The sequence below is a fragment of the Ambystoma mexicanum genome, chromosome 11 (assembly GCF_040938575.1).
Source record: "Ambystoma mexicanum isolate Mex_15411 chromosome 11, UKY_AmexF1_1, whole genome shotgun sequence".
In the NCBI taxonomy this organism is placed as follows: domain Eukaryota; kingdom Metazoa; phylum Chordata; class Amphibia; order Caudata; family Ambystomatidae; genus Ambystoma; species Ambystoma mexicanum.
Window position 1 is genome coordinate 848,187,409 of NC_090934.1, and position 25,425 is coordinate 848,212,833.

Here is a 25,425-nt window from a genome sequence, read left to right on the forward strand (position 1 = left end):
GTTTAGAGCTTGTGGTAAATGCGGCCTAAAGAATGTTTATGAGGGGGACAGACATGTGGACTGTATTTGCTGCCTGTACCCAAATCTCTCGACGGAGGAATGCGAGATCTGTCAGGGTTTCTCTCAAAAAACCCTTAAGAACAAAAACGTTGCCCAATTTACTGGCTGCATGAGGGGGCCTTACCCTGCGTCGGAGACAGGCTCTTCAAGGAGTGGGAGAGCTACCAATCCCTCTGAAAAGTGGTTGCCATCCAGCCATAAATCCAGGTCAGAAGAACAGCCTGCGAAAATACAGAAGACACAACCACAAGGTGAGATGAAATCATTGACGAGCCACGGCCATGCGGCCAAGCAACCCCAGTCTCCCTCTCAGAAGAAACCAGTAAGTCACAAAGGCTTGCTGTCTGCCAATAAGCAGTCGTTGGATAATCCATCGATGACAGCGACGACCAAAATGGGATTATCATCGTCCAAGTCTCATACAAGCAAGGGCTTGTGCGCGACGCCGCCGACTTCCCACTCATCGTCGAGAACAATCTCTCAGACGAAAAGCAAACATAAGGACAAATTGTCCACAAAGACTCCTTCGTTGGCAAAATAAAAAACACCACTCGTCGTCAAAGTCCCATTCTCCCAGAGAGGGGCATAGGTCCTCTTCCAAACAAGAATCGTCGATGGCCCATCCTTCAACGACGAAATTGGGGCATCACTCTTCGACAGTCCACTCGTCGATGACGAAAAAACAAAAATCTCCAGGAAGAGGGAAAACATCAAGTGAGTACTAGGGATGCCCAGCCTGACTGGGAATATTCACAGCATGTGAATCTATGAAAGATTAAATGCTGGAGAAGTGGGGTCTTCTGTGGTTCTGATTCCTTTGAGCACAGTGCTCCAGAGGTTAGCAATTAGACTTGAGAACGTTGTTTCGCTGAATTTCCTTTTTTCATAATGTTTTGCCTCAATTTGTAGGTTCTTGCTGGATCTTAGGTCACTTCTTGGGCGGTGCCAGCTAATCTTGTAATGGGGGAATTCAGATCCTTGTCTGTGCAAGGCTTTGTGGGTGATGCAGTGCTTTGAATTTGATGCATTTTTTCAGGGCTGGCATGATGTGGTCTCTTCTGTTTAGTCTTAATAGGCTCCTGGCTGCTGTTACTTGCACCCTTTGGAGTTTCTTGATGAGTCTTTCCGGCATTCCTAAGTAGATGTTTGCGTAATTCTTGTGAGTATGAGGGATATGATTGTAAGGGTTCTGGAGAGGTATGGGAATAATCCTCCGAGTAGTCTTAGGAGGAAGAAGCATTTTCCGGTGACTTGCGCTTCCAGGTATAGTCCATTAGTATTCCTAGGTTATTTACTACATCAGTAGTCTCCGGTTGCGTTCCCACAACTGGACTGGCCGGCCGGCCAGTCCAGTCCAGTTGTGGGTTCCCTCCGTCGAATCCTATGAGAGAGAATAATTTCCATTTTCGATGGGTTCAGTTTAAAGTTATTCGTCGTCATTCAATTGTAGAGGTCTGCGAGGCAGTAGGCGGTAAATCCGTGGGTTTGAATGATTTTCATCAGCAGGCACATGTAGATGTTGAAAAGCAGAGGAGAGAGGCGACCCCTGGGGGGCACTGTAGGATATATTTTTGGTGTTTGAGGTGAACGGTGGTAGGAAGATACTTTTGGTTTGGTTTGTTAGGAATTAGGTAAGCCACTTAGGTGCAGATTCCTGTAAGCCCCATTCCAACAGTGTTTTTATTAGTCTGCTGTGGCCGATTGTGTCAAATGCCACTGATATGTCCATTACTAGGAGGGCCGAATTGGGTGTCATCTGCGTTTATTTTCAGGTTGTCCCATATCGATAGGCGCGCTGATTCTGGTGTCTGGTGAGGTTGGTGTCCTTGATCAGCAGGGCGTAGGTTTCTTCTGTGATTAGTTCTAGGCAGGTGAGTTTTGCTGTAGTCTGTGTTTCGCCAGTGTCTGTGGCCCGCAGTTGTGGCTGAATTTGCTCGGGCTATGTTGGTGGTCTCCTGGACTTTGGTGATGTTGTCACAAAGTGCTTGTGTCGGGATGATGGAATTCTTGCAAGATAGAGTTTTTTTATCTGGGATTTTGAAGATTTTTTTTCTGCAGATTTTTTGCCGATTCTATTCTTGTGGCGTAATCTTATTTTTTTGTTGTTGCTTTGAGGACTGTTGATTTGTGTGGTTTAATTGGTCTTTGGTATTTTATTTTGTCTTGTCGGTTTATTGTTCTCTCCATTTGTTTTCCATTGTGCGGTTGGTTTGTTTGAGTTATTTCAGTTCTTCTGTGAACCATTTTGCTGCTAGTTTTTTGGCTGTTGCTTTGAATGTTTTTGCTGGTGCCAGCTGATCCAGGACCTTGGTGATCCACCTGTTGAGTGTGTTGTCTGCTGTGTCTGCGTTTGTTTCAGTGGGTTCTGTTCTGCTGGGGGGAGAGATGAGGGATAGAGTTTAGAAGGTTTGTTAGGGCTTCTCGGTTTATGTTCTTCCAGTTTCTTTTCTTGCTGGCATGGAGTACATCCTTTCTGGCTGGTAAGCAGGTTTGGGATGTGATGTAGAATGGTATCAAGTAGTGGTTGGTCCATACCATTGTGTAGGTGGAGCAGATGTACATAGTCGTTCTCTGCAGAAAACTGCATTCAGGGTGCGTCTAGCAGAGTGGGTGGATCCATTTACTATTTGCTTGAAATGCAAAACTACCAGGAGTGCGCAGAGTGAGTTTGCTGTGTATTCGTCTTCTTTTTCGAACCAGATGTTTAAGTCTCCCAGTATGACCAGGTTGTCGTGGTAGGTTGATAAAATGGTGGCCACACCCGCTAAGTTTGTTGCAAAGTTGCGGTTGTAGGAAGGCGGTCTGTAGGTCAGGAGGCATACTATGTTGGTTTAGTCGTTGAGTTCTATCTTAATGAGGGGGCATTCACAGTCTAAGTCAGTTTTGACGAGTTGAGATGCTCGGATGTGTTTGTTGTGCATGACTACGATTCCGCCTCCTCTTCGGCTTTCTCTGTTGGCGTGAATTAGTTTTAAGCTGTCCGGTATGGCTTCTTTCGCAATGGCTTTGTAGTTGTCTGATAACCAGGTTTCTGTAAGAATGAGCAAGTCTGTGCCTGCTTCATGGATTTCTATTGAGTGTTTTGCCACAGATTGTAACGATGAGAAGGCTGCAATGTACTTGGTTTGATTTTCCTTTCACGTTGTTGGTTCAGTGTATTGTCGGTTGGGTTGCCATTGTTGGTGGTTCTCTCCGGGTTGTGCATGTTGGGAGATGGAGTTATTTGGTGGTCGGTCTCTTCGTCGAGCAGACTGATAAGGTTGATGGCAGGGTTGGTTGGTTTTGGTTTGTTCTGGGTGGTGAGTTGTACTGGTATCCATCCGTTGTTCCAGTCATTGGTGATGTAGGGCATGTAAATGGTAATGGATTCAAATTTGTCCTGGATTCTGGTTCGGATATTGTCCTCGGTGTGGTCCAGGTTGAGGTGGTTTATCAATTGTCATGTTGCATTTGGGGTTCCTTGGTCGGCGAGGGGGGGGGGCATAGGGGGAGTTTATTGGTAACGGTTATTGCGCATCTGTTAGTTGTTGCTGGTCCGTCTTTGTTTACCAGTCGTATGTGGAGAAGCAGCGAGCCATGTAGTCCGTCTTTGCTCTGTTCTTATATGTGTCATCAGGACGTCTGCCTTGTTGTTTACCCAGTTTTTCGAGTTGTAGGATTTTGCTGGTCGGCACCTTCCCGTGTGGTTGGGGTTTCCTTATTATTTCTGTTGTCCATTCTGGCTTCTTTGTCTTTCCTGTGGTGAGGCATTGTGCTTGATTGTGGTTTGTATTCCTTTGATACCCAGTGCCCAGCCTCTCTCAGCCTGCCCCTCCCATCCTGCTTTAAATGGAGGGGCAGAGGGCGAGAGGCAAAGCCGAGCAGGGAAGGCCATGAGGAAAGCCCTCTTATCTGCTCTTTGCTGCTCGCCTGCTGCCACCGCCTGCCGCCACCGCCTGCCGCAGAACCCTGATCTTTCCACAAGGTAAGGAGCCCCAATCCCACTCGCTCCTTAACAACGCCTCCTTTGCCAGGCAAATGAGATTGCACACCCGCACGTATGCACGCCCATTCCTATCACAGCCCCCCCCCCATGAGTGCCCACAACGGCCGCCTGCAATCCCAAAGCAAGGCACCACCACATATCACAAACGCACTCTCCGCCCTGCAAGCAATGGCCATCAGCCGTCTGAAATCTGACTTAAAGGAGGAGGGCTCTCAAGCCTACCCGCACCTCTCACCTAACCAAAATCCAGACTCCCACTTTGCATTGCAATGTGTTGAATACCACCATACCTGTGTCTGCCACCCCTGAAAATGGGAACCCCAATGCAATTTCAGTCAATGCAATTTCTGTGATGCCACATTCTTCTACCCCCATTTTGAGCGGTAATGTGTTGAATACCACCATTTCTGTGTCTGCCACCCCTGAAAAGGGAACCCCAATGCAATTTCAGTCAATGCAATTTCTGTGTTGCCACACTTATCTACCCCCATCCCGCAATGTATTTACCTTTATGCTACTATGGCCTTGTCTATGCCCCTGGCAACGGGACCCTTAATGTTGTAAATGCCATACCCACCACCACTGACTCCTCTTTTACCACCACATCCACCCATCATAGTCACCCAGCCACGTCCACCCAAGGACCCCATCTCAAGTGCGCCCTGATCAATGCCACCGCCATTAACGCTCACTCCTTACATGACCTCATCACCAGTCACAACCTAGACCTCCTTATGGTTACTGAAACCTGGTTACATGAAGCCTTTGGCCCTGCCCTATTCCTTGCACTCCCACCAGGCTATAAAGTCATCAGACAGGACCGCCCATCCAAAGGTGGAGGCATTGCTTTAATAGCCAAAGACTCCCTCTCCATCAGAAAGATGGACAAAACCATGAACAATAACAGTGACTATCTCCAGTTGAAACTCAGCATCTCCCACCACTGTACCATTACCATGCACCTTGTCTACCGCCCTCCAGGCCCCATAGGCGATTTACAGGCCTCCCTCAAGCACCTCTTGGCAGACAATCTAAAAAAAACAACCAAAGCTATCCTACTCAGTGACAATAACCTAGGCTTGAACGACACCAAAGACCCCGCCGCCAAATCGCTCAACACAGCCCTTGAGATCCTAGGAGTCAGAGATTCTATCACAGATCCCACCCACACACTAGGCAGAACACTAGATTGGATCGCCCAACACAACTACCCTCTATCGATCACAGGCAATACCACTACCCCATGGTCTGATCACCACGTCATCACCTTTGGCATCTCCACTGCCAGTACCTCCTCTCACCCCCTACCTCCCGCACTAACAAGAAGTGCTCGACAACTCACGAAAGAAAGACTTCTACCATTCCTCCAGGGAACAGCCTTTAGACCCCCCCTTCTCCAATGACCCAGAAGCCCAAGCATACAACACCGCTATCACAGCAGCGGTCAATTCCATCGCCCCACTCAAACCTCGAAAACAGAAACCCACTAGCCACACCAATGCATGGTTCACCCCAGGCCTCCTCAAATTCCGTACTGACAAAGTGCCGCCCTAACACTTTGGCAAGCCACCCACGTTGACAAAGACAAACAAGACTTTAAAGCAAGCTCAAAGGAGTACAAGAAAGACATAATTCACGCCAAAGCTAAATCCTTCGAAACCAGAATCTCTGACACCAAGTCTAACAAAAAATAAATGTTCTCCATATTCAGAGAACTTGAGACCCCCACTCCCACCCCTCAAAATTTCACGAAAGATAAGACATGGTGTGACAACAGCCAAACAGCCATGCGTAACAAGCTGAATTAACTACAAACTAAAATCCTGAACACCAAACACGCGCTCACCAGCCAACCCACCCCCGCACCCTCTCTTCTCCCGACACCTCTCCCCTCTTCTCTTTCAAGACCATACAGGAGCAGGACATGATCAACCTCATGAAAACTATAAAGCCTTCCAACTGTAAGGGCCGCAATTATCAAGGACTGTGCAGAAACTCTCACTCCATTCCCAACAGCCTTTGTCAACGCTTCTTTTGCTACTGGGAAAGTCCCCTCTGCCTCAAGGAAGCCTGGGTCCGACCCCTCCTAAAAAAAATAAAAAAATAACAAAAAAAAAACACGCCCCCGATTTACCCAATAACTACAGGCCCATCACCACTGTCCCTTTGTTACTTAAGATATTGGATAAAGCAGCATACCTACAAGTACAACACTTCATAGAAGAGAACAAACTCCTAGGGTTACGACAATCTGGATTTCGCCCCAGGCACAGAACAGAGACCGCTCTACTTGACCTCAAAAACCAGATGGAAGATGCGAGAGACCAAGGTAAACAGGTCCTACTCCTACTTCTTGACCTCTCTGCGGCATTTGACCTCGTAGACCATAATGTCCTATGCCACCACCTCACCTCCACAGCCAAATTCTCCTCTGACGCCACTGCATGGATCACCTCCTTCCTACAAGGTAGGAGAATGCAAGTTTTCTCTGATTTAGCTTCGGCCTCACCCACCATCATGCTCTGTGGAGTACCCCAAGACTCCTGCCTCTCCCCTACTCTCTACAACATCTTTACATGCCCCCTCTTTCTCATCCTTTATGGCATGGGTATCTCCTAAACCAACTACGCTGACGATACTCGGGCCCTCCTCACACTCACAGGCAACTATGACACAGACTCCACGACTCTTAACACCATTTACAACACCAGCCAAACGTGGATGGCTGTCAACGGACTCTGCATCAAATGAGACAAGACAGAACTCCTGCTGGTAGGATCCACTGAAATGCTCAAAAATCTTGACACCCGTTCAGCCACTTCACCATTGACTCCATCAAAATCCAAGTATCTGACGCAGTGAAAACCCTCAGTGTCTATCTGGACTCCAACCTATCCATGACGAGACAAGTCAATGCAATTGCCTCTACTACAGCCTACCATGCAAAACCCATTAACGCTGCCAGGCCCTTTCTCGGCAAAGTGAACTGCACTAACATAGCCAGAGCCATCACTGGCTCAAGCCCAAGGTATCTCTAAAAGAGAACACATCTCGGCCGCTAGAAGATCAGCCCATTGGCTCCCAATAAAGGAGAGGGTTATATTCAAAGCCCTGACTCTTACCAATAAATGCATCCACCTCTCTGCATCGGCTTACCTATCACAAAGAATCTACCCCGCCACATCTACAAGGCCAACCAGAACCCCCTACGCAAACATGCTCACTGTGCCCAGAGTAAAAAGAGCCAGGGCAGGAGGCGCTAGTTTCCCCTACATTGCCTCCCTATACTGGAACACCCTTCCTATGAAGATTCGTGCCGAAGCCTCACTCTGTGCCTTCCGCAAAGCCATAAAAACCACTCTGTTCGCCTGATCTTCACCTCAGTCCCCGGGGACTACTCGCCACATTTCTTGATTAACCTGCAAATGTACCTGCGACTAGCTGACTGTATTAATTTGCTACCAATGTAAAATATGTATTGTGCTACCAATGTAAAATATGTAAAGAAAAATCTTTTGTACCTCCTTGCAAATATGTTCCCTACAAGTAACAGCGCCACGATGCCCATGGGCTGTTTGTGCGCTATACAAATGTAAAAAATAAATAAATAAATTTGAGTGGGTGTCCTCTTGGGATTGGTGTGTTTCCTGGCCCTTGGGGTTCAGTCTTTACTTTTCGTGGTGAGTTGTTGTTTGTAATTGGTGAAGTTGTGGTTGTTGAACCAGGGGTTGTAGACCTTCGCAGTTCAGTCTCTTACTGCCATTTCCTTTGCGGTTCCGATGTGGTTTTTCCTGTTTATCCTGGGGGTCTTTTGGATGTGGTTGTTGAACCAGGGGTAGTAAACTCTTGTGGTTTGGTTGTTTGCTGGTATTTCCTTTCTGGCTGTGATGTGTTTTTGTTTTCCTTTTTTGGTGTTTATCTTGGGGGCCCTTTAGTTTATGTTGTAGAATGAGGGTGGGCTTTGCGGTTAACAAGCCGTTGAGGTGATAAAGGCCTGGTGGTTTGCGTGCAGCGGCGGGAGGTCGTCCGGATGGGGGTACTTGCCGATGGGGTGGGGACAACCTATATTTTGGGGCATTGTGCTAGGTGGGAGAGCTGGGTTACGCGAAGCCCGCGGTGGGTGAAGGTGTGAGTTTGGAGACACAGCGATTACACAAAAGGGCACCTGTACCTTACCTACAAGGGTTGCGGGAGGGCCCAAGCTGGGGCACAGCAGCAGAATTCAGCTTGGGGATGCCTGTCAGTGGGTGAAAGCCTAGAACTGCAGTCAGAGCCATAAAAGCAATGGTGCCTAGGTTTGGGGTATCTAGCAGGTGGGAGAGAACCTCAGATTGATGGCACAGTAGCAATTCCAGGTTTGACTAACAAACACAGTTGGCCTAGATGCCAGATATGTCTAACTGCAATGTGGCTATTTCATATCTAGACGCACCTAGACTTGTGACACCTGGATACACGGCGAAGGGGCCAAAGTAGGGGCACAACAGCAATGCATCGATCCCCAGCCTGGGGCACCTGGACAGAGGAAGAAGGGCCACAATTGGGGCACATCAATAAGTGCACCAACCCTAGATTCGGAAGACCTGGATGGAGGGAAAATGGCCCAAAATGGGATACGACAGTAAATGCATTAACACCTAGGTTTGGGACACTGGATCGAGGGAGAATGGCCTAAAATAGGATACAACAGTAAACGCAGCAACACCTAGATTTGGGACAGCTGTGTAGAGGGAGAATGGCCTAGAATCGGGGCGCAACAGTAAATGCAGTAACACTTATGGTTTACTAAGACAATCTGGCTAAATGCGAGATATGGCTGACTAACACAATCTGGCTAAACGCGAGATGAACAAGTTACTTAACCCTGGAAACGTTATTTCGATTGGATGTTCCTCCAACGTATGCCTCATCTTTAGATAGCGTCCCTTCCAGTTTAGCTGCTTATATTTCGGCAGAGGGCGCTGTGCGCCGATGCGGTCGACTCGATGTCCCTCAACATCATCACTGGTATATATAGCACAGACAGCAACCGTTAGCTTCAGATCTGTTTTTACACCTTCTTCCTACAGGATTCCGGCATTAATGTGCCCAAGATAGTATCAGACAATGAAGGGGCGTAAGGTGTGGTGCATGGAAATTCTACTGTGGGTTAGCCTGGTAGGGGCGATGAGGAATACATGGGAGGAACATCCAACTGAAAGAATGTTACCAGGGGTAAGTAACTTGTTCTTCTAATGGACTGTGTCCTCCCAAGTATTCCTCATCTGAAGACAGACTTCCAAAGCAGTGTCAGTTTTGGAGGCAGGAGTATGAATTGTGAGATTATGAAGAGGAAACCAGGCAGTAATGTTTTGTGAACGTGTGAATAGTAGATCAGGTGGCTGCCGCACAAATGGCATTTATCAGCACCCCTCTTTGTACAGCAGTAGACGTAGCCATGCCCCTTGAGGAGAGGGCCCTCAGACCTCCTGGGGGAAAATTTCCCACAAGCCTGTAGCATTGCGTAATACCTAGTATTATCCATCTGGATATTGTTTGCTTTGTGACCGTATGTCCCAATTTCTGTCTGGTGTACCCCACAAAGGTTGGTCATGACGTATTTTACCATACGTGAATTGTAAAAGATAAGTGCCCTTTTCCGATCTAACCTGTGTAGCCTTTTCTCCTCCTTGCTAAAATGTGATGGTGGATAAAATGTTGGCAACACAATCTTCCGAGAGATGTGAAAATCCAACACAATTTTCAGAAGAAATGTAGGCTTACCCCTGAGAACAGCTTTGTCCTAGTAGAATGTTGTAAACAGTGGTTTACTAGATAAGGCCGGTAACTCACTCACCCTGCGGGCCGATGTTGAACCAACTAATAAGATGATCTTAAAAGTCAGCAGTCTTAATGGATACGAGTGGAGCGGCTCAAATGGAATGCATAAGACAATTTAATACAAGATTCAGATCCCAAACTGCAACTTGAAATGGTGAACGAGGGAACACATTAGTTAGCCTTTTAAAAATTGTATGACCAACAGCATCTTGAAATATGACACCTTTTCCGACGTGCACTTGAAGATCAAAAGCAGCGCCAAGTACGCTTTGATGGTTCTAATCTGGAGCCCCAGATTTGCCAGGTGTAATAAGAAAGACACCACCATAGGGGTATTGCAATGAAAAAGGTCATGCACAGCTGCTGAATTTTTTTCCAACAGCAGCGTTACAAGGATTTCGTTGCTGGCCTTCTGGCCAAAAGCAAAATCTCCATTAAGTCATCCGGAAGGTCCCAATCCTTACATCTCAACCTCTCAAACCATGCGTGAAGGTTTGTTTGAACCTCTGGCTGGAGAACGCGACCCGCCTCTCGTGAGAGACGGTCCTCTCTTTGTGAAAGACGCATTGGAGGGCAGATGGACAAGTCCAGGAGGTCCGGGTACCAAATCCTCCTGGCCCAATCCGGAGCAATTAGGATCATGAATTTCCCTAACTTTCTCAACCTCCTGATAAGTTGAGGAATGATGGGGACTGGAGGAAATGCGTACAAGAGTGGAAACTCTCAGTCCACTACAAATGTGTCCCCTAGAGCTCCTGTTGGGGGAAAGTCCCTAGAGCAGAACAGTTCGCACTTCCTGTTGACACCTGTCGCGAACAGATACACTTGAGGGGTTCCCCAAAGGGCGAAGACCTCTTGAAGGACTTCCTGAGCAAGTTCCCACTCGTGGGAGACTGGCTTCTGCCTGCTCCGAGCGTCCACCGCTGTGTTCCTCTTTCCGGCCAGGTGAACTGCCACTAGGAGCATTCCTTCTTGAATTGCCCAGAATCTGAGCTGCATTGCCTCTCTGCACAGTGGTAGTGACACTACATCAACTCTCTAGTTGATGTAGTACATGACCACTGTGTTATAAAGGCCTTCAGCGCTAGTCTGATCTCCCTGGGCTCCAAAAGGATGATGTGTAATTTGGACTCCAATGGAGACCAACGACCGCTGACTGCCATATCGTTGGTGTGGGCTCCCCACCCCGTGAGTGAGGCATCCGTAACTACTGTTATCTCCGGCCATGGTTGCCAAAAAAGTTCTCCCTTCAGAATGTTGTCCTCTCAGAACCACCACAGGAGATCCTGTGCGACCCTGCTCAGGACTTGAAGTAGATCTGACATCTTGCCTGAGAACTGACTGTGACCACTGTGCCCTGAAAGCCCATTGCAGGAATCTCATTCTCATGTGAGCCTCTGGCACCAAGAAAATACAGGAGGCCAATAGTCCGAGCAATCTCAAAAAGTCGAAGGCTGGAAGACACTGGGCACTCTGGAATTTGGTGACCATCTGCAGAATGTGTTCAGCCCTCACCTCGGGTGGTGAGGCTTTTCCCAAAGATGCATCCAGGACTGATCCGATGAACTGGAGTCTTTGATTGAGATGGTATCATGTGGGACTTATTTAATTGAGGGAGAAGCCCAGTCTGCAGAGATAGAGGCAGGTTATGCTGAGATGTTCCAGGGCTTGCTTGAGAAAACAGGCCCTGATCAGCCAATGGTCCAGGTAGGGGTAGACATGAATCCCCCTCTGCTGAGACTCGCTAGCACCTCCATCAACTTGGTGAAAACCCTTGGGCGGAGTTCAGCCTGAATGGCAGAACTCGAAAACGGATAGGGAGAACTGCCAACAGCGAACCTCAGGTACTTTCTGTGCTTGTGATGGATAGGCACATGAAAGTAAGCACCCAGAAGGTCCAATGACGCACTCCAATCTAGAAGCTGGAGGGCCTGAAGGATCTGAGAAAGAGTGCCCATCTTGAACTTATCCTTCCAGAGGAACTTTTTCAAGTATCTTAAGGCCATGATGGTTCTCAATCCTCGTCCTTTTTGGGGATTAGGAAAAGGGGAGAGTACCACCATTTGTTCCTATATGTCACAGGCACTGGTAGTATAGCACATCTCTCTTGAGGCTCGAAATTTCCTGCAAAAGGAACAGATCTGGAACTTAGAACGAGTGGATCCCCGGTGGATGATCCAGAGGCCTTCTGAAAAAGGGTAGGCAGTAAGCCTTGGCAACTGTTTCCAACGCCCATGCATCTGAAGTAATGCTCCGTCATTCTTGCAGATGTTGAGAGTCTGCCTCCCACCGTGGTTCTGTGGGTTAAGGCCTCAGAGAGGTTTAGAGGCAGCTGAAGAAGCAGCTGAGGGTAAAGTAGCCGCTGCTTGGGCAGACTTGGCATCTCTCCCCGGGGGAATTTTCTTTTGCCCCTTTGACCGACCAGTCCTCGTGTTCTACCAAAAGAGAAGTAGTAACAAAAATACCTACCCACCAAAGCAGCTCCACTGGGGTGTGACGGTTGTGGCTGTCTGATAGCGGCACCAAGCGGTTTGGCTGCCACCTTCGAAGTCTGCAGCTTCTCCAGGCTCTCGTCAGCCTTGCTGCCAAACAGCTGAGTGCCGTCAAAGGGCATGGTGAGGAGTTTGGACTGCACTTCTGGTGCAAATCCCTTCTTCCTCAACCACGCAAATCTGCATAACACTGTGCTCACTGCCATGGCTCTGCTGATGCTGTCTGCAGAGTCCAAGTCAAGAGACTCACATATCGGCTCTTTTCCATCTTTTAAAATGTTCAGGAAGCCGCCTCTCTCTTCCCCTTTGGGAATGTGTTCCGCCGCCATGGAAACGCAGACCCACAAGCTGATTATAGCGCCATGCTTCCGGCAGAAAACACCTTTTTCAGCATTGCCTCAAAACACTTATCGTCCCTATCTGGCGGTATGGTTGGACATGCTGCTTGCTTGGATGTTGTAGTAGCTGCTTGAACTACTAGGCTCTCTGGTGTTGGGTGTTTAGATAAGTAGTCTGGATCACTACTTGAGGGCCTGTACTTTCTGGTGAGGTTTTTGTTGACGGACGGACTTGTCTCCGGTGCTAACCCGCTTCTGTAGGGCAATATGAAAAGGTAGTACAGGTTCCTTCTGAGGTCCCTTACCAAGAATGTCAGTCAGGTCACCCGGTTCAAATGGTGGCGCAGGCCTGTCCCATCCCACAAGGTTCATCACCCTGGACATAAATTGTCCATATGAAGCAGCTGCATGCTCTGCCGGGTCTTGCTTGCCAAATTTCAGCTCTGGCACTGTGTCTATGCCACTTGCTGACTGAAGGTTATCAAAGATCTTTTAATCTCGACTCTTCCGAAATGAGGGCCTCAGGAACACTGGGTGTTCCAAACTCTAATCCAAATGGAGGAGTATTCTGGTTGGATGGCTCATGATCTCATAAATGCAGGATTAAGACTTGAAAAGAATCCTTCCTAAGAAGCGGTTTGTAGGTTTTCTCAACCTCCTTCATTGCAATCGAAGGTTTCTTCAGTAATGACGTTGATGACTGACGCTAATGGCGTCGATGGAGCCCTTGAGGGGCTCGACCCACGACCCGATGGAGTCCTCGACGGACGAGGTCCTGTCGTAGAGTAGAGACCTCAACAGTTCTCGAGGGGTCTCGGGCTTGTCTCCCGAATTGAGGGCATGCAGGATTTGGCCTTGTCCTTTCCCTTGTCAGCTTTTGACGGCGCAACAGGAGAATGGCTTTTCGTCCTCTCCTTCGATGGGGCCAGAACCGCTTTCTCGAAGATGTCAAGTATTTTTTGCCTGAACACCTCCCATTCGATAGGAGTAACAGACTTACCCAGGCAGGCTATTTTTCTATTAGGTGAGGAATCAGAGTAAGTAGAAGGAGACCTATGGCCCCTTTTCTTCATCTTTTTCGATGAAGACGAGGAACCGCTTCTTGAACGAGAATGTTTATTGAACCTTTTCAAAAGAACTCTGCTAGAGCGTGGCCATAGCAAAGGTGAATTTCACTCAAGTATTAGTTGTCTAACGGGAATTCAACCTTACTTGCTTTGGAGTACGTTAAAAAGGGACAGGTGGCTGATGACAAGGGCACGGTTCGATTGCCTTCGGTTGCAAGGCAACACCTATAAATGGAAGGGTTTTTCTGACTCAGCGGGTTGCCCGGTTTGTGGACATGATAGAGAGGATCTCTCTCATTTGTTATTCTTCTGTATAGGGTATGCAGGCATACGTAAAATGTCTCTGATTCCTGCCCTTAAGAAGTCAACGATCCGCACACACAGGGCTGCTCTTGTGTTTCTCCTGAGCGCTGAATCAGTCTACACTGCGTGGGCTCTTTTGACGTTTCTGAAAAGAGCGATGTATTTCAGAAATCGCATTGTGAAACTGCAAGGTGGCGAGGGCCCGTAAGAAAACTCTATAGAACCTGTACTGGGTTAAAGTATTTTGTATTGTCTTTTTAAACTAATCTTCACTAAAACAACTTTTAATGTAGTTCATGTCGAGGCAACCGCCTAACTGCCAAATGTATTTGTATGCTGCTTCCGCCAATGTTTTTAACTATTTTTTCTCATGGAAGTGTAATTTTAAGATTTTTGTAATTTGAATTAGTGTAATAATTGTGTCTACTTGTCGTTTAATGGTTGCTTTATACAACCGAATAAACTTGTTTGACTGACTGAACCTTTTTCCTCCAATGAGAATTACCTCTCGACTCGTCAGACGAGCGTCTTTTCGACTGCGTCATCGAGGGGGATTTCGTAGGGGGCCTAGCCGCTGCTAACTTCCCCTTACACTCCTTCAATCCTTGCCTGTCACAGACTGGCAAGATTCAGAGTCTGCTGTCCTGTGCGCGACACCAAGGCACCACAGACACACCCTACGGGGATCTGTGATCAACATCTTGGCGCCGCAGTCATGGCTCTTTTTAAACTCCGTCTTCGTGGTTGATGATGCCGAAAACGAGGGCATTCTTGATAATGTTGTTGTTTCAGAGGAAACCGAAGCACAGCGTAATTCCCGAAGCGCAGTTACCATGGAAAAACGGAACTGAAGTTGACGGGCGCTGCATGTGCTATATATACCAGTGATGACGTTGACCTTGAGATGGAGGCCCTCGAGGTACATTGAGACGACTGCATCGACGCAGTGTCCTCTGCCGAATCTTTTTTGCGGAAGCAGCTAAAGTTGGAAGGGAAGATATCTAAAGATTACGAATACGTGGGAGGACACAACCCATTTGAAATGGCTGACTAACACAATCTGGCTAAATGCGAGATATGACTCACTAATACAATCTGGCTAAATGCGAGGTATCGCTAACACAATCTGGCTAAATGAGATAAAATTACTGTATAGACTCTGGGCTGTACACATCAGGCTATCAACTAATAGTACTCAAAGAGTAATATGGTAAACTAACCAGCGAAAGGCTCTTCTAACGCAATTTAAGCCATTCCCACCGAAGCCACCTGATGGTGGTTTCTGATAATTTAGAGATCTACACACCCTGTTCTAAAACCCACTCCGTTTTCCCCTTGCAAGATTCCTTTTCCCAAACTTTTCTCAGAATGACAGATCCACAACAAATATTTCTTTTTTGCTCTACGCAATCGTCTGCCCATAACTAAGGTTCTCTGTGGATCGCCTCTTCCGCACCGCAATTCTATAAATGCCATTGTAGTAAGGTCATGGAATATGTACCATACAATGTTGTGTGTCTAGTTTAGTGACTGTAATACATTGTAGCTATTGTTAAGTTAGTTAAATGTGAAGGGTGGTGTTGTGGGGGTGACTGGGAATATGTAAACTATCTGACATTTACATAAATATTTAGTTGTGATATTGGTAAGGACAATGTATATTTATTTTAAGCACTAATATAAAACAAATACACTATTGACAATGAAATAAATAACTACTTCAAACATTTTGTGTACCTTATGTTTGAACAGTGCTATGGACGGGAAGGCAAATTAAGCTCTATTTCAACCATTTTTATTTAAAGTCGTTATTAAACTACCCCATGGGAATTATTTTGTAAATGTGTGCCATTGAATTGCCCAAAAGTACATTGCTGTGTGCATAAAAGAGTTGGACATATGGAGGTGCAAGCCAAGAACTGGTACACTAAATCTCTGAAAGAGGTTTTCAAAATGTGCTCCCACATAAATCACAGAAACCACAAGCTGGCATGCCGGCATTACAAATCTTGAGGTACACAGAAAAACACAGGATACACAACATACAAGCACCATTGACAGGACTAACATTTGCAAGTTAACAGCAGTTAAACTACATGGAAGCTCCAAAGATCAGACCCCTTACACAGGACTTAGACTTCAACCTCACAACAGGCAGGTTGCACAGCGCATATGTACCAAAACAGGAAACTCACATGGAAGCTCGCAGAACCCAAATGCAGCTGATGCAGATATCCAGCTAAAGCACCCACAAAGTAGGCAACATGAGGTACTCTGAGAAGTTCATAGATCGTGTGGGCACTTCACACAGGAAACAAACACAGGGATCACAGAATATACAGGCACCATGCACAGGCAAGAGATATCTAAAAGCAAATAGGACCTCATGTATCAAGTTACCAGACACAGGATGGGGACACCCAGAGAAAGGTAGCCAACAACCATGAATCACACCCAATTAACATTTGCCTCAAAGTGTTTCAGTGGTACGTGGGGTATCATTTTTTGTCTAAATACCACAGAAGTGTAAGGGCAAACAAATTCTACCTAAGGCCCTGTACTTTTTCACACCACACAGACAAAAAATCTTTGAGTTTAATTTTTTGAAACTTCTACATCTATAGTAGCCTGTCGCTTACTTAATATCCCTGTACAAAAGAGACTAAGTAACTCTCAGTTGAATACAGTCTCCCTAGTGAACGCTGCTGTGCCACCTGTCTAGGTTAGGGGATCGATAGGTTGTGAGTTTTTTTCACAACTTGACGGAGTTGCACGATGGAAGATGTGAAAAAACTCACAACTTATCTATAGAAGGTCAAAAGCAAAGGAAGAACAGATTAGCAGCCAATAGCCGAAAGTGGAGACGGAAGTCCTGGCATATGAACTAAAGGTAATACACTGGTAGAAGATATAAACTGGGTGACCATTGGAGACCAATAAAGAGTGAAAAGAAGATCAGCACTGGGTGTCCCAAGATTAAGACATCTGAAAAAAGAAAAATAGAGACAAACTCCTCCGGCCACAAGAAGGAGACTTAGACAAACACAATAATTATGTCATTAGAAATGATAAGCATTGACCAGTTATGTCGGGTTTAAATCCTGAAGAAAGCGCATATCAACACCATCTCGCTGAAACCGGTCGACCATAAATAGAAGTTCAGGGTGATGACCGGAACCCCCGAGACCTATACACAACTGGCCAAAGCTCGGTGAAAATACATCATAACAGATGAACTCTGTAAAATGTGTTGTGGAAATAGAAATACACAAGGAAACCTTTAAAAAAATGTTTTAAAACCTTATTTTTCTAATTTTATAAGATACACGAGATGGAAGGAATACAAAAGCATATCTGAGTTCCTATAGTGCGCATCTGTTTTTAGTTGTGAGTAAAATAGTGAGAGGGAAGGGTCAGTCTCTTTTCTATCCCCTAACCTAAACAGGCAGCACAGCAGTGCTGACTTGGGAGACTGTACTCAACTGAGGGATAGTTAGTCTCTTTTGTAAAGGGATATTTAGTAAGCGACAGTAGAGGTTTAAAATGATTTAACTCAAAGCTTTTCTGTCTGTGTGGTGTATCATTTTTTGTAACATTTGTGACAAATAGAGACATGTGTACGCACATCACGCCAATGCCCACTGGTAAAAATAACAAAGTGATCAGCGAGTGCATCAACTCAAATTATTCCACAAAAGGCACCCACGCTAGTCAGATGGGCAGCCCTTCAGGCACTGCCCTGTTGCCCTATATCCTAGTCAAAGCCTGGCTGTACCTGGAACTCACATAACAAGCAGGCACTTGTCACTAGGGATTAAACCCAGCTCTTAAATGGCGAGGGTACGGTCAGTGCATCTGAAAAAGACACCTGGGAGTGTCCCAAACAGAGGACAAAACTGCAACTCCCAATACACAGAAGTAGGCCAACAAATGAACTGAGAGCTCACGTGACATACAGGTGCCATGTCCAAAAGACACACAGGAGCACAAAGTACAAAGGTTGCACACCCATACACACATACATACTTGGAGCTTACAGATCAATGGCACCAGACACAGGATAGATATTCAAGAGCTCGTTTAACACAGACAAATGGGCACATCAAGCAGCTCACTTTAGGCAAGGTAGCCAAGTTCACAAGGACAGACAGTTGCAAGAAAAAGGTACCTGACAAATGACACACTGAGGAGGTCAAAGGACACACAGGATGCTCACATGGGACATACACTTGGAGCTCTCAAATCACAATTACTGAGACAGCCACAGCCCCAACACAAAGAATACAAAACCACCTGGCAACACACACAGTACATAAACACCTAACATAGGACACAAAAGTGGAGCCCTTAACCAACCAAACACATGCCTCTGACAAACATGATCATCCAGAGATGACACAACATACACTCATCTGGTAGCAGATAGGAACCAATGTACTTTACAAAGGGCACGTTTAATGCCCAAAGACACCAGACCTATGATACGCAAGCAACTAAAACATGCCACAGGAACCTGAACAATGAGAACATCTGAAGCTTGTTACAGCAAGTACCACACATCAGGGGGCCACAGAACACATGAGTGGGACGAACACCCATAGAGGTCACAGAACAAAGGTGGCACAGTGCCGTATACAAGACTAACACACTTGGAGATGACAGAATAAGTAGATACGTAGGCACACACCTGGAGAACAAACATACACTCAGACACCCGACAAAGAGCACAACGGAAGGGTTCACAGAACAAAGGTACTTCTTGACAAATCATACAGACCTGCATCTTACAAATAGGCATAGCATTACCAAACACCAACCTTCGTGCCCTGCCAGCAGGATTCGGAGGCGATGTGCTACTCTCGATCAGCAGAGCAGGAGGCTTCTTCTTCTCTTTTACGAGTCGCAACTAAATAAATAAAAAATAAAAGTGCAATATGGTGAAAGAACAAGGCGTATCAAAGCAGTGGAAAGATGTACAGAAAAGGGTTGGGGATGGTGTAAGGTGGCATCTGAGGTTTGAAATGTGTTGGAGAGATGGATTGGGAAATAAAGTAATAGGAGTGAGGGGGTAACAGGGAGGAGACATACTTCACTCTGTTTCTTTTTCAGCTCTTCCAACAGGGACACTAGAGAGTCATCTGCCACATCCAACGGGGTTTGTCCCTTGATGGGAAAGAAAATACAAGTTACTCACACTATCAACTATGGTTCTTTTAGTGCCCCATCTTCGCTTCCTCAAGGGTTATTGGATGTCTGTCCATGTCCAGGCAGGTGGGCCAGAGCACTTTTTGAAAACCATAACAGAAATGTGGGAGCACGGACATATGCACAACCTAATAAATGCTGCAGCTCAACACAAACCTCTGCTGGCTTCCCCAGAAGGCATTTATTTTTCTTGCCATCTACACATGTATTAGGAGAAAGAGTTGAGTGGGAGGGTGGGCCTGTCTGGAGGAAAGGGAGCTGCTGCTTCCTTAGACCAGACTACTCAATAGAGTGGCAGCTATGGCTACAAAAAACAATGACGGCATGATTAGGTAGCCACTTCATGCTCTTGCAGCAAGAATCACCATTGTCACTACAAGCAGCAAACATTCTCCTTGTCCTAGATTGGATTTGCAAAAATGCCACTTTGGCTAGGGAAGCAAAGATCATTGTAGTGCCTGCCAGCGGAGCGTTTAGGGAACTATCTTTCAAAGCATGGCATGACCAATTTGATCTTGGGTTCTGGAGTGGACACCCACAGCACAGTGCTAAGAGAAAGCATAGGACATAACCGGTTACATATGTGTGTTTGTTTATTTGATATAGCGCAGGACCAAAACCCTCAGGTAGCTTTTACCGAATGAAAAAATAAACCTTTTTTCAACTAAACATTTGTAACAACAAAAATACAGATTTTTTATTTTCATTTGTGGGGTTCCCCCCAAACCGCGTTTCCCTTTGTTTATAATCCAACCTCAACCCTCCCCACCCGTTTTAACCCTTTACTATATGTACAGAAATTAGGGCAAAGCAATCTAATTTGAAAAAAATGCTGCTGGGTCCACACCTCTGTTGCCCAAAAATATCTTCTAAAGTAGACAAAACATGGACATCCTTAAAAAATTCAACAAGACCAAAATACATGGGTCCTCCCAAGTGCAGGGGGGGGGGGGTGGGTGGGTGGGTGGGTGGGTGGGTGGGTGGGTGGGTGTGTGTGTGTGTGTGTGTGTGTGTGTGTGTGTGTGTGTGTGTGTGCGCGCGCGCATTCGGTAAAATCACTGCACACCAACATATAACCTACCTTGTGCTTTTGCGACTCAGATGCTGCGGGAGGGCTTAGGTATTGTCTTGGCCCCAACATTATAAGCATGAATGCTGTCCAGAAATACAATACTCTGAACTGTGTAACACTCCACAATACAGGACGTTAGCAGCGGTTAATAGAAGTACTGGAGACTTGATCGCTTGGACTCTACATGTAAAAAAACAGCATCAGGCCATTATCAGACTTGTACCTATCAAAATAAAACAAAATAGCTTTTCCAACGCCTGACTGCGAAGGTACTCCTTGGTACCAGAAGAATTGGTAAAGAAGATCCTATAATAATCAGTACTTTTGCTCAAGAAAGAGATAAGGATAACAGCCCCACGTCCCGTACCGTTCCGTTCTGTTCTGTTCCCCCTCTACCCACGCCCCGAGTGGAAGGCAAGGCTGTGGTGTTATTATTAGTCTCTGCTCATCTTAAAACGTTTCCACTGATGTCGGTGCATGACTCCTAAAAGCACATGCACAATAGCAATGTCATCCCACAGTGATAAAGCAGGTGAGGGCTAACCACACATTACTTCTGGTGGTTGAAGGAATTTAACAAGGAAGAGAGGGCACTCATTAAACTCCTTGGAAGACCTGCATAACAATGACAATGCTGAACCATCTGCGAAAACAATAGAAAGCAGATAAAAGAGCTAAGCTCCTGAAAACAGGGGGCTGAAAATATATTGGTTTGACATAAGGTCCCAGGTTGGTGTCTTAGAGCGTAAGGAGAGATGTTGGAGGCCCAGAAAGATTTCTGGGTTTCTAGCAGTGCTAAGTAAATGCAATAAATTTCAAAAATGTGGCGAAGGAGCTGGACAACATCAGAAGAGCAGCACACACATACAAGATCTGCATCTATTTGCATTGGTGATTGAAGTGAATGTGAGTCAATTCATGACTGACTTTTTATGTGAAAGGGTGTTAGAAGGATAAGTGCACATAAAAAGAATGTACAGTCTTTACTCACAGAGGAGTGGATGTAATGGAGGGACAACAGATCAAATCCTTGTAATGTAGAAAGATGCTGGAACAGAAGGGTTGACACCTCATTGAATGAGGGCAAGGATGGAAGACTAAAGCCCTTTGCAGAGAAAGGAGATCATCCTTGTATGTCAGAAGGCCCGCTCACAAGTCCTAAAAAAAGAGAATCTGTGGCCGAATTACATTCCATACTTTTTTTCTCAACCGTCTTTTAATTTTGCTGCATAAGTCAGAGGGATTCATTTCACTTATTGGGAAACCCTTTTAGATAGTTAACACTTTAGAGTTGTTTAATTTTTAAACATTCACCATCTAAAAACAATCCCAATGGTTGGTTGTTTTTGCAACACACTAAATTCAATAATGATGAACTTCTGGGTCTATGATTACTTGACCAGAGCCATCGAGACGCACAATAAAATGATTTACACATGGAGGGAGCAAGGAGAGGCAGTGATCTGACAAATGGGAAAGAAGAATTGCTGAGGCAGAGGGGCGGAAGATCATGTTTCTAAGAAGAAATTAATCTTTCTAACTCGCAAAAGGCCAGTGTCATTGGGTGCTGGTAGAAACCTGAAGTCTTGCTGTGTGGCACAAGCAGCTGGACTGGTGCTGAGATACTGCGAGACACAAGCCGTTGGAAATCCAATGAGATGAAGCAAGAGAAACTGCAAAGCACAAATTACTGGAGCTGTGTGAAGATTTTGCCAGAGATGCTGTGAGGCAAAAGTCACTAGACTGGTGCTGTGAGGCTGGGAGAGAAACCATGCAATGTTGCAACCTTGGGGTTGAAGTGAAATCCCGAAGTGCTCTAGGTACAAGAAAGAAACTATGTAAGCCAAATCAATGCTGCATCTTTGGAATTACACTACACATTCAAGTGTTTCATGTACAAGACAGAAAACTAACCAGGACTACATTATACAATGGAAATTGAAAAAAGGCAAATCCAGTTCACTATTTGAAGGTGAAAAGAAACAGAAATATATGGAAGTATCCGTGTTGGGAACAATGGGATCACATTGCCATCTGTAAATGATTGGACTACTCGACATAGCCTGAAGTGTCGAAACCAAGAGCAAAACAGGACGACGAGCTCTAAGTCTAGAATACATTCCTCAGGACAAGATTAACTAGAAGGAATACAAACCTGAACCACAGTGATGCAGGCCACACAAAATGTGCTTGACCGCTAGCATTGTCAAGTAATTTATAGCCGGGTCGAGTAATATCTTCCATTTAATATGACCATGTGGGCAAGCACCACTTCTGGAATATTTAATATCGAGGATACAAATTGTGGGGTTCCATATAGACCTCTGGTAGAGGTAATGTCCTGCTGAGCTGTCTGGTGGCGATTAGCAGGAACTTTTGTTTGTGAGCACTTGCCATATAGAGATGAATGGGAAATGCAAACTAGCAACTTCAGAAAAAGAAGTTGAGTCAAAGTGGGAATCTAGCACTGTAACAGTATCTCAGGACAGCCTTATATTAAGTGAGAACATCTTTGGTGTGTGCTGAGGGGCGGCGCGGTTATGATTGTGAAGGCCATCTGTGGAAATATTATAGTCCTTGTTTTCTCACGCAGTTTGTATTGTTTGTTTTGAAAATGTTGGAGAAATCTGATTAAATATGTTTATGTTTGTTAACAATACATTTGTTACAATAAATATGATGATGATGATAGTCCTTGCATCAAACCGGGGGCTATATACACCAGATTCCCGAGACACCACTTGGCCCTGCCCTTGAACCAAGTGTCCTACAACAATGTATGGGCTGCTTTGGGAAAGGAATTCAACTTGTAGAAAGAAGCCTGGGATCGGAACTGGGGAAGAGGGAGCTGAGCATGCTTATGGTGGGGTTGTGAGAAGGAGGGCAGTGATCTGGCACGTGGGGGTTCTTGTCTGACACTTATTTTGGATCGCTTTTAATATCAGAATAATGATGTGTTAACGTCCTTTTTAGTAAGTGTTTGTGGAATGCTGCAACTTTTAATTAGCTGTAATGGTATTGCCAGCATTGTGTTTTGAGGGGGAACTGAATTCTATGAACTTAATTCGGCAACATGCAAACATATTTATTTCAGGATTGTATTCTTCGTGTACAATTGGGTTGATTTGCAGATGAGTAACGTGCAAGCGATCAAAGGAGATGCCCCAGTGAGCTTGATTAATCACATCTCTGAGCAAAGATAACCTAAAGTGAATCTTAAGCACATTTGAAATTGTATGCACGTGGAGTTGTTGGTCCAAAAAATAACCAAAAAACACAATGCGTGGAAGGTTATGAATAAATCATGGCATTGCTCTGGGCAAATTTTGACACCATTCTTTTGTTATCTTCTCTGCGCCTTTGCAGAAGGGGGAAAGTCAAATGGTAATGAGTCCTGGTCCTGACACCAATGTGAGCAGTCCAACCCAAACTGTTAGGCCATGTCCTCTCTTCGCAGAAACACAAGCAATGCCATGCTGATCCGACAGAGGCAGAGGCCAAGAGCCACCTGTGCTGAGATATGAGCTGGTGCCTTTGAAACGTAATCGTTGGGTGTGTTGTTGTTCAGTGTGCTCACTCTCTCTGTCCAGGCCAACTCCCACATAATTCCCATAGATTAGGAGCACACATCTAGCGCCAAGATACCTCCGGGTGAATGTTGCGCTGTATAAATTACATCAAAATAACACCTTTCTGATGGTCACGTCTGTGACACTTATATGTGGGATTTAGAGGTGCTAATAATGTTCCTTCATGCGCTACCATGCTTTGTTCAAAAATATGTATTATCCAAGCTAGATAGATGAATAAGTTACTCGACCTGCAGGTGTGGCAGGATTGAAAAGATGTGTTGAGGCCTGAGATGAGGTTAAGAGGTGAAGTAGCCCAGATAGCCCAACAATACGAGGAATGGAGAAAAGAGTAGGATCAATTCTTGGAGTGAGCAGGTTTAAGATAAAGTATAAAACAAGGAGAAGCCATTTAGAAAAACTGATGAAGAGACTCAAATATTGACTACTGAAACACAATACTGAACGCAAAACTAATCTTAATTACAATCCGGCCGTGTTCCTCCAGTTGTCAGAGTTGAATTAACACGATTTCACACATGTGCTTTAACTACTACATTGCCAGGTCCTGTAGGAGTGGCGCAGAGGCCACTTGTGTCATGTAGTGCGTTACAAAATAATTGATTGTTGCCTAAAAGTGATGTGTCAAAACGTTAAAGTGATTTACTATTTTCTTAATCTAAAAGCTACTTATCTCAGAGTATGGAATTTTCTAGCTCTTCTAAAGAGGTGGAAAATGATCACCAACGTTGCCAGTGACATTTAAATAAACGTCAAGCTTTGTGTGATTGGAATTATTTGTATCTAATTCTGCTGACCCTCACCCCTGTGCCCATCTCTTTCGTAACAGGGCATATCCAAAGGATATACAGAGAATAGTATTCGTTTTGCATTCTGGCAGCCATGCATCAGTCATAGCTTCTTTGAAATGGATGAATCCATTTGGGCCCCAGAAGAACTCTATACCTTGTGGTTAAAGATCATGCCTTTGAACATGTGGCTACAGCTCTCCTTTCCAGGTGCCCCTGGAAGGGATGCCCATAAGTGTAGAGCATTAACTCAACCTCTTTGATACACACCCCTCACTAACAGGAGTTGCACAATCTGCTACACATGCTGGCAGCTAGAGGAGTGGTGAAAACAAATCTTCTCCTGAGCCAACCTTGCTCCACTGTCGGCACTCATAGCAGAGGGACTGAAAAGCTTCTCGTTTGTTGATGTGATACAGTGAAAGGTTATTATAGGCGTGGATAGAATTTCTAATCCTTAACTGATGGAAGAAAAGGTTTTAGCACCATGAAAAATCAGCTTCCACCATGAGCTATGCAGATGCCTTTTTAGCACTCATTGCCAAACCAGATAAAGATATATCAGAATGTTCATCGTAAAGGCAAACTGCTCTATTCAACTGTGACTCTGAAATATATAGAACGTTTTTTGCTAATTGCAGATAAAGGGTGTTTACAATTCTGATAACTTAAGTCAGACACGGTTATTCACAAATGGGTGTTAAT

General features: G+C 45.4%; 1 protein-coding gene across 3 annotated transcripts in view; it reads right to left on the reverse strand.

The window, feature by feature from the left end:
* Positions 1-25,425, reverse strand: part of LOC138503813 (protein phosphatase 1 regulatory subunit 12A-like) — a 977,826-nt gene that overhangs the window by 193,913 nt on the left and 758,488 nt on the right. For all 3 annotated transcript variants that reach the window (XM_069623833.1, XM_069623832.1, XM_069623831.1), the window contains exons 6-7: positions 19,154-19,228; positions 18,883-18,971 (exon numbers count right to left, since the gene is read on the reverse strand). In XM_069623833.1, the coding sequence (XP_069479934.1) occupies positions 18,883-18,971; positions 19,154-19,228 (164 nt within the window). The remainder of the gene's footprint in view (positions 1-18,882; positions 18,972-19,153; positions 19,229-25,425) is intronic.